The sequence below is a fragment of the Watersipora subatra genome, chromosome 3, assembly GCF_963576615.1.
Source record: "Watersipora subatra chromosome 3, tzWatSuba1.1, whole genome shotgun sequence".
In the NCBI taxonomy this organism is placed as follows: Eukaryota; Metazoa; Bryozoa; class Gymnolaemata; order Cheilostomatida; family Watersiporidae; genus Watersipora; species Watersipora subatra.
The window spans coordinates 26861602-26876391 of record NC_088710.1 but is presented as its reverse complement, the minus strand read 5'-3'; the positions used below and the strand labels follow the sequence as shown (position 1 = coordinate 26876391).

General features: G+C 35.0%; 2 protein-coding genes across 2 annotated transcripts in view; one reads left to right on the top strand and one right to left on the bottom strand.

Annotated features, from left to right (window-relative positions):
• The window catches only part of LOC137392140 (uncharacterized), a 74274-nt gene extending 73205 nt beyond the window's left edge, over positions 1–1069 (bottom strand). Inside the window, exon 1 of the mRNA XM_068078767.1 lies at positions 1017–1069. Within this exon, the coding sequence (XP_067934868.1) occupies positions 1017–1057 (41 nt within the window). The 5' untranslated portion in view covers positions 1058–1069. The remainder of the gene's footprint in view (positions 1–1016) is intronic.
• Positions 1–14790, top strand: part of LOC137389874 (uncharacterized) — a 549220-nt gene that overhangs the window by 530174 nt on the left and 4256 nt on the right. The window lies entirely within an intron of this gene.

Here is a 14790-nt window from a genome sequence, read left to right as displayed (position 1 = left end):
TTGACACGAATCTTCACAACTGTTGGAATTGGATCCGATGTTGTCAACAAACAACCAATCAAGGTGCTAACAGCTGCGATCATCGGTGTCAAAGTTCAACCTGTTGAAAGTCCATCGCGTCATCACTAGCAATGATTACGTTGGCCACTCATGGCAAAATGATGCCATAGCAGCCCATCGTTGCATAGCTAATTGCTGAATTGAGTGATAGCGCGCACAGGCCTTGTGGTTAGCATTGGGATGGGAGCAGACCACAAATAAACATTTCAATACCTTCATTTACTCTCAGCCTGTCAAAGATCAAACAAGGATAATATCAAAAGATACTCAGGACACGGGCCGGCAGACACTTAAAACATGAACAGGAGACACTTGAGGTATCACCAGGTATCGTCATGGAACTCTCAAGGTATTGTCATGTAAAACTCAAGGTATCACTAGGTAACACTCAAAGCATCACCAGGCAACACTCAAGGTATTGTCAAGTAAAACTCAGGGTAATGCGAGGAGATACTCTCGAGTGATTATTATATTAACGGTACCGGACAACTTTTAGAGTCTGACTGTATAATTACTTTGTTTTCTAGATTCATGCAAAATTTAGTTTGTTTAAGAACTCGAAGTCTTTTTGTCTTAACATATAAACAGACATCTTTACTTTATTTAAAAAATCTAAAAATTATTGCTAATAGCTGTCGCTAAACAAGCTGGAAAAACCTAAAAATGGCTATGCTATGTTTTGTATTTGCAAAAGGTAATGGCTGCTGATCGCGCAAACTAAATATCACCTGCATAAAAAAGTTAGTTTTGGTATAAAAATTGGCCGAGTAACTTTAGAGATTTATTTCGCTGACAGAAATAAAATAAACATATCATGTAAATTATTAGATAATCATGGATCCAATAAGGACAATAACTGAAAGCTTAAAAGCGCCAAGTAGAGGCAAATGTGAGTGCAATAAGCTAGACCTGTTTGACGAACACAAGCCATCATTTAAAAGGTGTCATACACTAACCTCACAGATATATCTTCACTTAGCATGAAACACTTCATCATCTCTCTACTCTCCAAGTCCCAGATGTGTAGTGGTGATTAAGAAATGTTCGCCAAACAGCAAATAAGTAGCAACAAACAGAAAGATTACGAGAGTCCCACAGCAAAGGATACAGAAAGTTATAATGTCATGAGTATTAGACGAATATTTTCTATTTTCAAGCCAATATTGTTGATGTTGACTACTAAAGGTGATGCAACAGAAAATACAAGGCTAAAGGCGATGCCACAAAGAATACACGGCTAAAGGTGATGCCACAAAGAATACAAGGGTAAAGGTGATGCCACAGAGAATACAAGGGTAATGGTGATGCCACAGAAAATACAAGGCTAAAGGTGATGCCACATAGAATACAAGGGTGAAGGTGATGCCACAGAGAATACAAGGGTAAAGGTGATGCCACAGAGAATACAAGGGTAAAGGTGATGCCACAGAGAATACAAGGCTAAAGGTGATGCCACAGAGAATACAAGGGTAAAGGGAAGGGAGGGTATTTAAAGGAAGGGAGGGTATTTAAAGGAAAGGGAAAGTATTTAAAGAGAAGGAAGGGTATTTAAAGAGAAGGGAGGGTATTAAAGAGAAGGGAGGGTATTTAATGGGAAGGGAGGGTATTTAAAGGGAAGGGAGGGTACTTAAAGGGAAGGGAGGGTATTTAAAGGAAAGGGAAAGTATTTAAAGGGAAGGAAGGGTATTTAAAGAGAAGGGAGGGTATTTAAAGAGAAGGGAGGGTATTTCAAGGGAAGGGAAAGTATTTAAAGGGAAGGAAGGGTATTTAAAGGGAAGTGAGGGTATTTAAAGGGAAGGAAGGGTATTTAAAGGGAAGGAAGGGTATATAAAGGGAAGGGATGGTATTTAAAGAGAAGGGAGGGTATTTAAAGGGAAGAAAGGGTATATAAAGGGAAGGGATGGTATTTAAAGAGAAGGGAGGGTATTTAAAGAGAAGGGAGGGTATTTCAAGGGAAGGAAGGGTATTTAAAGAGAAAGGAGGGTATTTAAAGGGAAGGGAGGGTATTTAAAGGGAAGGAAGGGTATTTAAAGGGAAGGGTATTTAAAGGAAAGGAAGGGTATTTAAAGGGAAGGGAGGGTATTTAAAGGAAAGGAAGGGTATTTAAAGGGAAGGGAGGGTATTTAAAGGGAAGGTATGATATTTAAAAGGAAATATGGTCAACAAAAGTAAAACATAAGTTAGAGGTAAATAAAGGATATGGTAATGAGACTATCTTTTTCAATGCTGATCAGTTTGGTGCACTGCCCAGGGAAATGAATAGATTTTAATACACTTATAGAAACTTGATGGTTGTAGAGGATGGCTAATTCCCTTCCAGCCTACAATGGTCACATATGATATCTTTAAATTACCCATAACTAAAGCTTTCTTAACTGTAAACATACAAGATGTCAGCCTTAATGCAATTACATACCAGAATATCCCAAACAACCACTTTCCCAGATACAAGTCCTGCAGCAAGCCTACAATTAAAAAAAAGTCGACCGATGGCAAACCGTTTCTGAAAATACTACACAGTAAAGCCATGCATTATTAGTAGCAACCTTTGAAAATATTGATATAATAAATGGTGTTTAGTACCGTGATATATTAAATAATTAAATTTGTATGAATATTAAATTTCACTTTCATCACGTAGTAGTCACACAAATAGTCAGTCAAGCATTTGGAACAACTCATAGAGATTCATCAGAATAACTTATCTAACTCACTCCTAGGGTGATCCTCTAACCGCTAGTAGTGATCATGCTACATGAGCAGTGATAACTATGGTGATGTTTAACCATTGTTTACACAATCTTTACTATAATAATATCTGTCTATCTGATAAGACACTAAGAGCATTATAAAAAAGATCACCTCACACAAGAATCAAACCCAAGACATTGGATTAAAAAGCAAGCATGCTACCGCTACCCCATTCAGTCACCTTACCACTTCGTGGGATAATTATGCCCATACTGATTACTCATGACGATCTCTCACAGCACATGAGACTGGTAAGTATACTAATTATCTTAATATAAACACCATGTAGTAATTTACATGTATATCAATGATCAAGAAGGCTTGCCTTGGCATCAGAGTAAGTGGCAAAATGATGCGTATGCAAACTTTCCGATATTGCTGACACAAGATCGACTACAAACACTGGCAGGAAGTTTTGAACGGCATACCAACCTCTTGCCCCTCAGATATGAAACAAAATTTACACACTGAAGGCAGTAGACAATAAGGAATGATGAACAATAAAGATAAGCCCTAAAGAATGTTCTAGAAAACCAATCCCAAAGTACATTCCAGAGTTTTCATATTAATAATCAAACAAGTGCAAAAAGAAGCATTACTTTGTTTAAACCTAACAGATTCTAAAAACAAGACTTTCACTATGTTTCCACGACTCGACTCGCATAATCCGTATGATTCACATAATTCGAACGATCAGCAAGTGGAGTTACTTAGCAATCCAGCATTTCAATGAACACCTGGCGATTTATCACACGCGGATTTAACACCAGTACTTGACCCCATAGGTCAAGTATTAGCCTAATTAATTAATCTATAAATAACTAAGCAGTCTTGTCACGCTTAGCTTAGCAGCGATCGTTCGGAACGTTGGCGCATTGAGACTGGTGAAATCGAAATAAAAATGTCTGAAGCGTGAAAATGGTTTTAATGTAATAGCCATCGATACTGTAATGCGAATTAATCGCAAGTACGGGTTCCATGATTCGCAAGCACGATGGATTCGATAAAGTTTTGCGGATCGCAAAACTCGCTTAGCTTGCGAATTAATGTGAATAGCTTCCGGATTTATGCCGTTTCCATGACGCAAATAACTTGCGAAATAATTTGCGAATTATGCGGGTATTGGAAACGGAGTGATTGTGTATTAAGTACATTAATGAGGAACATCACCTCATATACAGCCTATGATACTTTCTACCATAGATACAGAAAACCATCGACCATAGATATAGTAAACCATAAACCATAGATATAGTAAACCATAAACCATAGATATAGTAAACCATCGACCATAGATATAGTAAACCATCGACCATAGATATAGTAAGGGTTTACCAGATCTATGCTTTTTACAGAGCACAGAAAACAGAACAAACAACGAGAAAAGTGCCCACCTAGCAGCTGGACTAGAGCCACTCACATAAGAAGGTTCTGTTGAGTGAAGGAGTCCAAGTAACCGTAAGGTGAAAACATAGCATTTCTTCCATAAACACAACATTTCATTGATTTTTGAAGCGATTGCAATATTCAAATATTGCAATCGCTTCAAATCAGGTCTCAAGCAACACATCATTGATTCACTCGAATAGTGATTCTGTACTTTTTACCATCTAAATAAATCAACTAACTGGTAACCAGGGCCCAGCGCTATGACTAGCTATTCTAATGAGCATGTGGGTCCTCATTGCACAATTTTTTTCTGTTTCTCGCTGCCAGGTAATTATTTTTAATGAAATAAAACAAACAACATATTTACCTGCGATTGTCTATCCCCAAGACACACTCAACACTCTCTTGTGCATCAAATATTTTGATATCGCTATAGTACGGATTTTGCCTCCTAATCTGCAAATGGTATATGCTAAATGTAGAGTGTACCATTAACAGCACAAAGTAGTGACATAACACCTGACTACTCCGCATCATGTCACTGCGTATATACTTTTCAATAGTGAGCTCTAGCGAAGGCATATAACAGTGTTGAATCACTAGAAATTGTCACCAATGTTGATTTTTTTCAGAAGGCCATCAATTCGATTCTTCGACTATACTCGTGATATAATATATATTATATAATGCTAATCATATAAAATATATATAATATATGCTATATCTACTATTATAAGTAATAAGTTAGTACTTCCAACTCACATACAACTGTTTAGTATGGAGTGCAGGTTCAAGGATCTTAGATTCTGATATCATAAGTATAACAGATATAAGTTTATAACAATATAGGTTCTTGTGAAGTAGATTTGACTACATAGACAACTGCATAAACTAGATTCTCTTTTTGAACCTCTATCAAATTGTAAACATTAGAAACACTTTATTGTAGTCTGTGTACTCGATTTAGTGTATTGTAGGAGTTGTCCTATCATGTGTTGTTGGTGAAGATAACTCCATCTACTACTACTCAGACATTAACAAAATCTTTTCACAAAAACATACAACTTACATTATGTATTTGCCTACAATGGTGAACCTTTAGTTTAAATACAAGAACCAGCCAATTGCATACTTTCACGAACAAATGACAGCAAGAAGAATAGGACTCACTTGTCTAAAATCTAAGCTAATTTAACTCTATACATATACTATGTTTGTAGTTTTTAAAATAGTCAGGCATTATAAATCACTAGAAATAATTATATACCGAACTATTCATAAACCACACTTACTAGTGATACATCTCATTTTGTGTAATATTAAATATATATCAAAATGAATGGCAAGTATTAAAACTACTTAAAATGATACCTGTTCCAGCAAACGCCCTCTCTGATTGGCTGATTTGGATTTGTTTGCGTCTTCTTGCGACTAAAAAAGGAGAATAAATTATGACACAAAGTCCGTGTAAACAAACTCATTCCAAGCTTTTCAGCATAAAATACAAGCAGTTGCCTCCTCGTGTCAAGCACTATAAGTGTTGCTTACCATAAATTAACAAGCAATGACCTAATACCCATGATATAAGTTCAACAGGCTGAACTTATATCATGGCCAACAAAGTTTATGTGTATGAATAAGACAAACGCTATATTAACCTACAGATTTGTAAAGATTTCCACATGAAACTACAGGAATTTAGAGAAAAAGTTAGTTTAGTACGCTGTTATGCACTTGTTAGTCATAATACATTGTATTGCCCACAGATGACAGGATTGTCACGCCTAAATTATTCAGTTCCATCAAATTTAAGCTGCAGGTTGAAGATTAGCAAAGTCTATTCCTCTCATTAAAATCTTATCAACTATTATAATTGATACAAATAATAATAATATAAACAGCCATTTCAACTAATTAGAAATAATATAAGAAATGGAAACCTTTAAATACACCACAAAGTTAGATGCATTACGTCGGGTTTCAATTTGACACTATTGCAAAACCTCGTAAGATTAAAGGCAAGTTTTGTCTCCTAAAGTTTATATCTGTTAGATATAAAACTTGCATTACGCTGATCACTGTAGTGATGATCAGACTGTAGTGATGATCAGACTGTAGTGTGAGCATTTCTTTGAAAACATCATTCTAGTGATTAAAATTATGGATATATCAGAAATAATGATTGGCTTAAAGAAATATCCTCGAGGTGTCAATATATCCTCAATTTAAATAATATATACGTCGACGTTCAAACCAAGCTTCATGTGAATAGTACAAGCAACACATAAAATACTAATATACAGTACTAGGTGAGTATCAATTACTAATATGGTTTTTTGTATCTTTTTATCCGCATGCTAAACAAAATAGCGTAAGGGTGTTATTAAAAGACTATTATATTATGGTCTACGGATGTAGTTTTACAAGTGGCAGGAGACATACAATAAAACTTCAGATTTTTACTGCAATCCTTTTCAAAAGGCTGTTTAAAAAGCGATTTGTTCAAAATCCAGTTATTTAAATTGAAAACTACATTCCCATTATAATCAATGTAAAATAATTGTAAACCCTTCCAAATCTAGAAAATAGCTTTTTCAAACAATTTTTTATGATTTAAACAATAAACTGTACGCATGTAATAAGAAAGTTGGTCATATGTGAAATACAATGATCATCTCATGAAAATCTATGAATAGACTAGAACAGATTGTGGAATGTACCAAACTGCTGTATCTGTAGCCGGTCATACCTCACCCTCGTTTACCCAAAGTCTTGTCAACTGTTTACCATTAATTAAAAATATAGAAATAGACTGTGATTAATTTTAAGAAAAAATTTCCTATATTAGATCATAAACATTACATCAACATTCCCTTCATTTTGTTTTTAGCAATTTTTATATAAACTGTAAAGTAGCGAAAGCTCGCCTATGCTCAGGTTGCATATATAAAACATCCAATGAAGGAGTGTGTGACATAAAACAGCGCAACAGAAACATTCTATTTTTGCCAATCCTAACATCAAAACAATTAAGGTAGCAACATAATCCATGCTATGGTAAGATGTAACAAAATAATCAGAAAAAATTGTAGAAACGTTAATAAAGGATATAGTTAAGCATTGTATCAAAGATTGTGCGTCTAAAATGGCCGACCTTAAAAAATGTCTTTTTGACACGAATCACAATTACAACTGCTCACAATAGAGGTTGAATATAGAACTAGGTAGAACTAAAATCCGAGAAATTTTCAAAAAACTTTGATAAGGTTCTCTTTAACTTCTGCATCTGTTATCTTTACAGAGCTTACATCAAGTACATGTAGCATTAGTAGCTCTTTGAAGATGAAATTTTCAACCTAAAAAAGTCGTAAGTTACCAAACCTATGATAGCTATCTGACACATCTTATGACATAATAAAAATTATCATAACTTGTAAAGAAACCATTTACAATTATTCTTGTCATACTTGAATGGCTCGGAAAAATCAATTAAAAAAATTATGGCATTGACAAGAATAGGCAATCAGTAAGCAGAAAAATGTTAGCTATTTGGCAGGGTTGGCTCGGCAAAAACCAAGCAGTTTAAACCAGCCGAAAAAAACCGTTTGCAAACTAATATTTCATTTAGTGGGTTCAAGCCAAAGTGCTTGGATTGTCAGAATTCAGTTCATCAAGTTTTTGTGTTTTGAAAAGTTAAAGCAGTGCCTTGAATTTCCAACATGCCTCACAAAAAATAACCCTGTTTGGCAGTATTTTACTCGAACTGCAGAAGGCAAAGGTTTTAAGGCAAAATGTAGTAAGTTCGTTGTTGCAATACAACTAGTCACTGAGAATCAGCATGATTAGGCATATTCGTGTGTTTTACCCTGGGTGAATCTCAAGTTTTCATTGCATATTCCAGCAACAGCCTACACGAGAAGAGGTATGCTACATACTTTACTTTGGGGGAGCTTGAAATAGTACCAGTTCTATTAATCCAAGCATCCTAGTTGCTTTTTAACACACTGTTTCAATATGCACATCCCATTTAATATCTCTACCGATATTCACACCTTAATACTTTATTGTTTCCCTGTTTATTGTCTTTTGTTATTGCAAGCATATTTTGCCCAAACACTGTAACACGTAATTTTACGGGATTTAACTGTATCTTATGTACATTTATCCGCCTTCTATTAGGCCCATTAAGGTAATCCTGAAATTTTATGCAGTGCTGGTTAGACTTAACATCACATTAAAGAATGACATCATCGGCACAAAGCCCGATTTTTGAATGCTTAATCGTATTAACTATGTGATTTATGTATAGGATAAACAACGCTTCACCTAGAACGGAAGCCTGAGTAACTCCAAATGTAACTAGCAAAATTTCTGAAAGTCTACCATTCACCACAACCTTTTGGAGAGAAAATATTGTACCCACAACAAAAACTTAGGATTTACATTGTATTGAGATTGTAGCTCAAATATTAATTCGTCATGATCTATTTTATGAAACAATTTGAGAATTCTAAGATAGCGGTATGTACAGTTGTTTTGTTGTCTCGAAAGTTCTGCAGGCCATTTAGGAAAATCACAAATTGAGTCTACAAGAAACCCCTTTCTAAAGTCGTGTTGGTTGACATTTTGTTAATATATATTAACAATAAGCAATTGCACAAATTTGTCGCCAGACTTCTCTCCTTTTGTTTGAATAAAATACAGGATGATACAACTTTAAATTTTTACAACCACAAGTTAAATAGGATGTAGAGCAGCCTAGTACATGATGTTCTCCTCCCCCCCCCCATAATCCCCTTTGCGTTGTTGTATGGAAATACTGCGAAAACAATATACCAATAGGGAATGCAGCCAGAACACAGGATAAGCATATAATTCGCACAAGCAGCAAGGCGCCTAAAAGATGTCAAAAGATCCAATAATTGAAAACGTCAAAAGAAAATTATAAACTTCCGAATTGGAAGAAATCAGTCATGGAAACTGCATCAGCACCGCCTGTGGAAACCACCAAAGGAAAGTGGAAGCAATTAAACCTACCAACCACCTTCACCAGAAAACCACCAGAGAAACATAAGAGACGAATCAAATGAGTGCACACATATAGATCTGCCACCCCTGTCAAACATGACCTAGATACCAGGGGTAAGTCACGAGCTTCACACTACACGCCGACATCACGTGCACAAGCTAAAGACTTACGCAAACAATATATCTTCATACGCCTGACATAAAGCATTGAACATTACCACTCAACCTACACCTACAGGCTAACCATTTCACATGCCAGACATCTATCAAATATAACAGCTCCAATGACTCAGCATCTCTATCCCCATCTCTATCTCCGGCTCTAGCTTGAGCTCTGGCTCTCTCTCTTCCCGAGGGCCTCCTTGGACGCTTTCCCATCTGCCTGCTGAGGAGCCTCTCTCTCTCTTCTCTACCAATGGAGCCTCCTTCTCCTCCACCAGCTGAGCTTCCTCTACGCCACTATCTCAACTGCCGACACTCTACCTATGACCTCTCATGACTCTCGTTTGGCTGTCGAAACTAACAGCTGTACAGGACTGATCAACAATCATAGACGACCGTTCGAGTAAGGATGTAATTTTCATTAGCTATTCTAATTGTTTTGTCATTAAATATTATTGTTTTATAATTTTGTTAGTTGTGTATTTTAATTGTTTGACTTATAGAATAAAAAAGTAACTTTTACTGGTAAATATCAGCATTGCTTACAATAGCTTAACACCTTCACTATATTTGAACCAGTAATAATCAAATTAGTTCCCACAAGCTAAATAAAAGTGCACAAACTAAACATAGTCAAAATAGAATAATATGATAAGCAAATTCAACACTGATGCCATGTGTGGATTTGGATTAGTTATGCATAACATAATTTCTCCACAACCACACAACAGCGTAATACCAATGATATACAGCCCCCCTTGCCAATGATATACAGGGGGCTGTATGTCATTGGTAATACTCGACTTCATTTACTTACACAAATAACACCCTTTTGTTTAATGAGGTTTGCAACAAATCTAATTTCATGGTCAGTTCCCAAATAAATACCATTAAATTTTCAATCACAGAATGTTGGTAAAAGTGTGAGGTTTGCGAAGAACTAAATAAAACGGCAGTCAGAGACTGCAATTTAAAGAAAAATTTGAAGGCGTGTTGACCGTGACCTTTGTGGAGAACAGCAGCCCATGCTTTTTGAGAGTCGGTGAAACGGGCGGGTGTAGTAAGTGCTTAGGGGTGCCGCTAACAATGTTAGCGTTTCGCAATTTAAACTTTCCGCTAAAATAGATTAAAAACCAAATCTAGCGTAGTACGTACATATTTTGTACGTGTATATAGTGTATGTTCGTACTACGCTCGATTTGGTTTCAAGTCTACTTTAGCGGACAGTTTTGGTCCGTTTAATCTGTAAATATTATGGATGTCTTTTATTTTATTTTATTTGAGCAATATTTATTGTGGTAATCAATAGTCATATTTTACAATATGTTTTCCACAAGGTACCACGGCAAGTAAACTAACTAAAAAGCGGTGTACATCAAAAAAATAAAAAGGACCGCAAAGAAACTATAGTCTAACTAAAAAACTAGTGAATAGTCTAACTAATATAATAATATTAGAACTGAATGCATAAAATATGTAGAACACAAGCTTGAGGATTGATATGAGTATTGTTTAAACAAAAAGTGAACAAATAATAGCTCAGTGAAAATAGTATACAAATATATGACAAGTTTTCTAGTCATGAAAACAAAGTGTAATATGAAAAAAATATGTCTGAGCGGATGTCTTTTATGTTAGACACTTTACCCAAATTATTCAATCTTATTTAGCTAATGAGATGCATGAATTTTAAACAGTTCTGATATACGAACTGGCTGGTGTTGAAGAATTTAATTAGGGAGGAGATTTGTCACGTTTGAAGTAAGTTGAGTTAAATAGGTTCCAATTTGGTAAACATTTTTTATAAATAACTCAATTTTTTTATTTCGTTTTGAAACATTAACGCACAACGTTAGAGATTCTGTTTGCGTAATTTATGCTTACAGTTTTCCACTTATCAAGCTTACGTTGACTGAAAGTTAAGGTTCATTTATTCTCCTTTTGGTGCATCAACTATTCGAACAGGACGCTAAAGCAACATTTTTCAAAACTACATTGTTATAAGATCATTCACGAATTGTGTTTTTCAAGGCCGTTCAATGATATTTCAACATTATTTTGCTTGTCATTAATGTTTCGATTACTATAGAACATGGACATATCTATTTGATTAATCAATCACCTAAATGTTAAATCTGTTTTGAGACAATATTATATGCATCAATTGAATTCACATTATCCATATTACATGCTTATGTTTGCTGTAGTCAAAAACAGCCAACTTTAATACCTCACAATTTGCGAGCTTACTGTTGCTTTGTTTAAAAATAGTGCCATCACATTTTTGAGGTCTGCTTAAACATACAAACCACCAACTGAACCATAATTATCTACCTCAACCATCAAGAAAAATGAGCCATTGTGGCAAAGATGTTACATTTGTGTTGTTTTCTCGAGTACTCCTAAGCTTCCTTGTATCTATTATCTTGATTAAATTATTTTTTTGCTGTTTTGACCAGGTAATGTAGGTTTAACAATAACACTTTTTCTGTGTAACAATGTAGATTGTTTTATTTTAATTAATGACTGGTTGTCTCAGCAAAGTAACGAGCTAAATTATCAAAGCGAAATAATAGACTACATTTCTATAACAGTGTCATCAGAGTGAACTATATTTTATTCTTAAAGCACATCAATTACATTAATACTTTTATCATATATTTCAGTACATCAGTGTGTTGGCTTTCGAATGAGCCTATATTCAATACACAAAGAATAATAGAACAATGAAAAATAGGGTGCCAAAAGTATGTCCTGCAATAAAAAAACACTTGGTTGTGGTGCTCACAATGGGATGTCTTGATTATCATTCAGCCTTAGATCGTCGATCCATTCCGCTGTCATTGAAGCTGCGTTTGTCTGTGACAATTGGTGTTTTTAAACCCGGAGAGCGGTAATAATAAACTAGCATTCTAGATAATCAACAATGCCCGGGGATCGTGCTAACTCCCGACCGATGCAAACACATGTTCTAAGTTAATAGATTTCGGGTAATTGTTAAAGTTTACTTTTTTCATCTTTTCGTTCATTTAAACATTTATAGTAATTATTATCACATCGTTTTATATGATGGCATTGTTTGTCACATACAGAAATGATTAATAACTTGATTAATAACTAATTACTAATTAAATATCAAAAAGAAAAAAAATAAAATATTTATATCATATTATATTCAAATAAATTACAGTATATGGAAAATAGAAAACAGGTATATTGGACAGTTAAATTAATCACTTTGTGTATGATACTAGCTTATAGACAGATTAAGTTATTTACAGTAGGCTTCTCTATTTTGAACAATCCCGGAGTGCAGTGAATCAACCCCAACGATTGATTTAATTCAATTGACTTCTACAACAAAATTAAACAAAAACAAAAATGACTAGTAACAACGTACCTTGCTCTTAACCACCCATGGTGGTAGAGGTAATGAAGTCACATCGATTTAATTGTGACCTGCAGTGGCGTGGCCCTAAAACTATGTGTAGATTGCACTTTTGCGAGATCATGCAATGCTTGAAATTAATTAGCTTCAGTCGTGCCCCTCAACATCACAATGAAAGGAGAGGGCTAGTTCCTAATATCATCAGAAAAATATAGAATGGTGCTTGGAATCTGAGTTAATTATCTTAAAAATAATCTGTACATGAAGAGCTAATGACACCGATTCCTTTGTCATCTTCAGTGGCTCTCTGGAGTTGTCCTACCTTTGCCTGCCACTAGCGTCATTATCGTAGTTGATAAATATAAGCGGTAAGCAATAAAAATAAGCGGTAAGAGCACATAACACCGATTATGAAAATTCTGACGTCACAGCTTTCGAGTCTATACCATTGAACGTTTATGCGGTAGAGCTCTTGGGAAATCTTATAAACACCAACCTATGTCTGTGTCACCATGTCAAACAATGGCTCATTTGAAAGCAGAGATATTGAAGAACTTAAATAAGCTGAAATAGTACTTATGTAATTGATGTACTTTAATCATATTTACTCTTTAGTTTTTACCTTTGATTTGGTCAAATTAATACAGGATTTTATGGATGTATTTCGCGTTGTGTGTGAGTTGAAGTTTCTTAAAGGTTGCAACACTTGCAACAAAATTCACATTACAGTTATTTGGTATCAAAAAATTTACCATGTCTTACTCTGTTGTGTTGTAAGTGCCAAATATGTGGAATTGTGATTACAAGCTCTTAAAAGCTCAAAAACGAAAAGCCGCCGTAGATTGGAATCTCCTTATTTCGATGATGTAACCACGAAATTTGGTTATCATCTTGTCATGTAAGTTTTCACTTGAATTGAAAGGCCAATACAAAGCTCAATATAAAACTTATCGTAGTACTAGTTTAAGACAAACACTTCGGGTTTCACCGAACACCCCGTATCAAATATAGATGCTCACTACTTTACAGTTTTGTTTCTGCATTATTCGATCGTCAAGTCGTAATCTGATCATGTGACCCAATACTTCGCAAACAATTTTTACAGCACTTTTCGGTTATCACAGGTGACCAACAGGCTCGTCATGATTATTAGACAATGATATGTATTCCTTCGAGCTAAGGTTAAAAAGTTTAACGATTTTTTTCCGTTAAGTTATAAGATATCAGTGCTAAAAGTGACAGCATTACAATGACGATAAAACAGACGCGTAACAACAATAGACATAGTTTTGTTGAATGCGTGAAATATATTTGTGAAGATATTTCGACGAATAAGGTTGCAAGAACGTGTAAACAGAAACCATCTCTCACAACTACATCACCATTTGAGCCGTTTTGGAAAGGGAATCCAAACTACGGCGGTCTCGTGTGGCTGCAATTTTCTGTTCGTTTTTTAGCTTTTAAGAGCTTGTAATTACCTTTCTACATATTTTGCACCTACAACACAACAGAGTAAGACATGGTGAATCTTTTCATATCAAATAACTGTAATGTTTTGTAATGTAATGAATTTTGTTGCAAGTCAACCTTTAAGCATTTGATTTTCTTTCGAGTTTTCCTAATCATGCTAGTTGTTATCAAAATTAGTTTGACCCTTCATGTGACTTTTACAATTACGTTTGTTTTTAATATCACTGTTTGCTAATATATTTTAGTACAAAATATGCGACGCTACAAGTAGAATCCTTTATGGAAATAGCGCTGCAAACTAGTGTTGTTTTCTAAATTGCTGATTTTTGAAGACGTCACATCAGGTGACATGTCGGAGGTGATCAATGTTGGTTTTGACTCCATTAAAAATGCATCCTCAGCTCTTTGATCTTCAATTAGGTCAGGATTTGGGACTATTTTCCAGCACACCGTCATTTCAACATCAACAGGACGCGTTTTAATAACGAATCAGGGCATACAAATACTAAAGGTTTTGGAACTGAAAAGTCCGGTTTATGAGT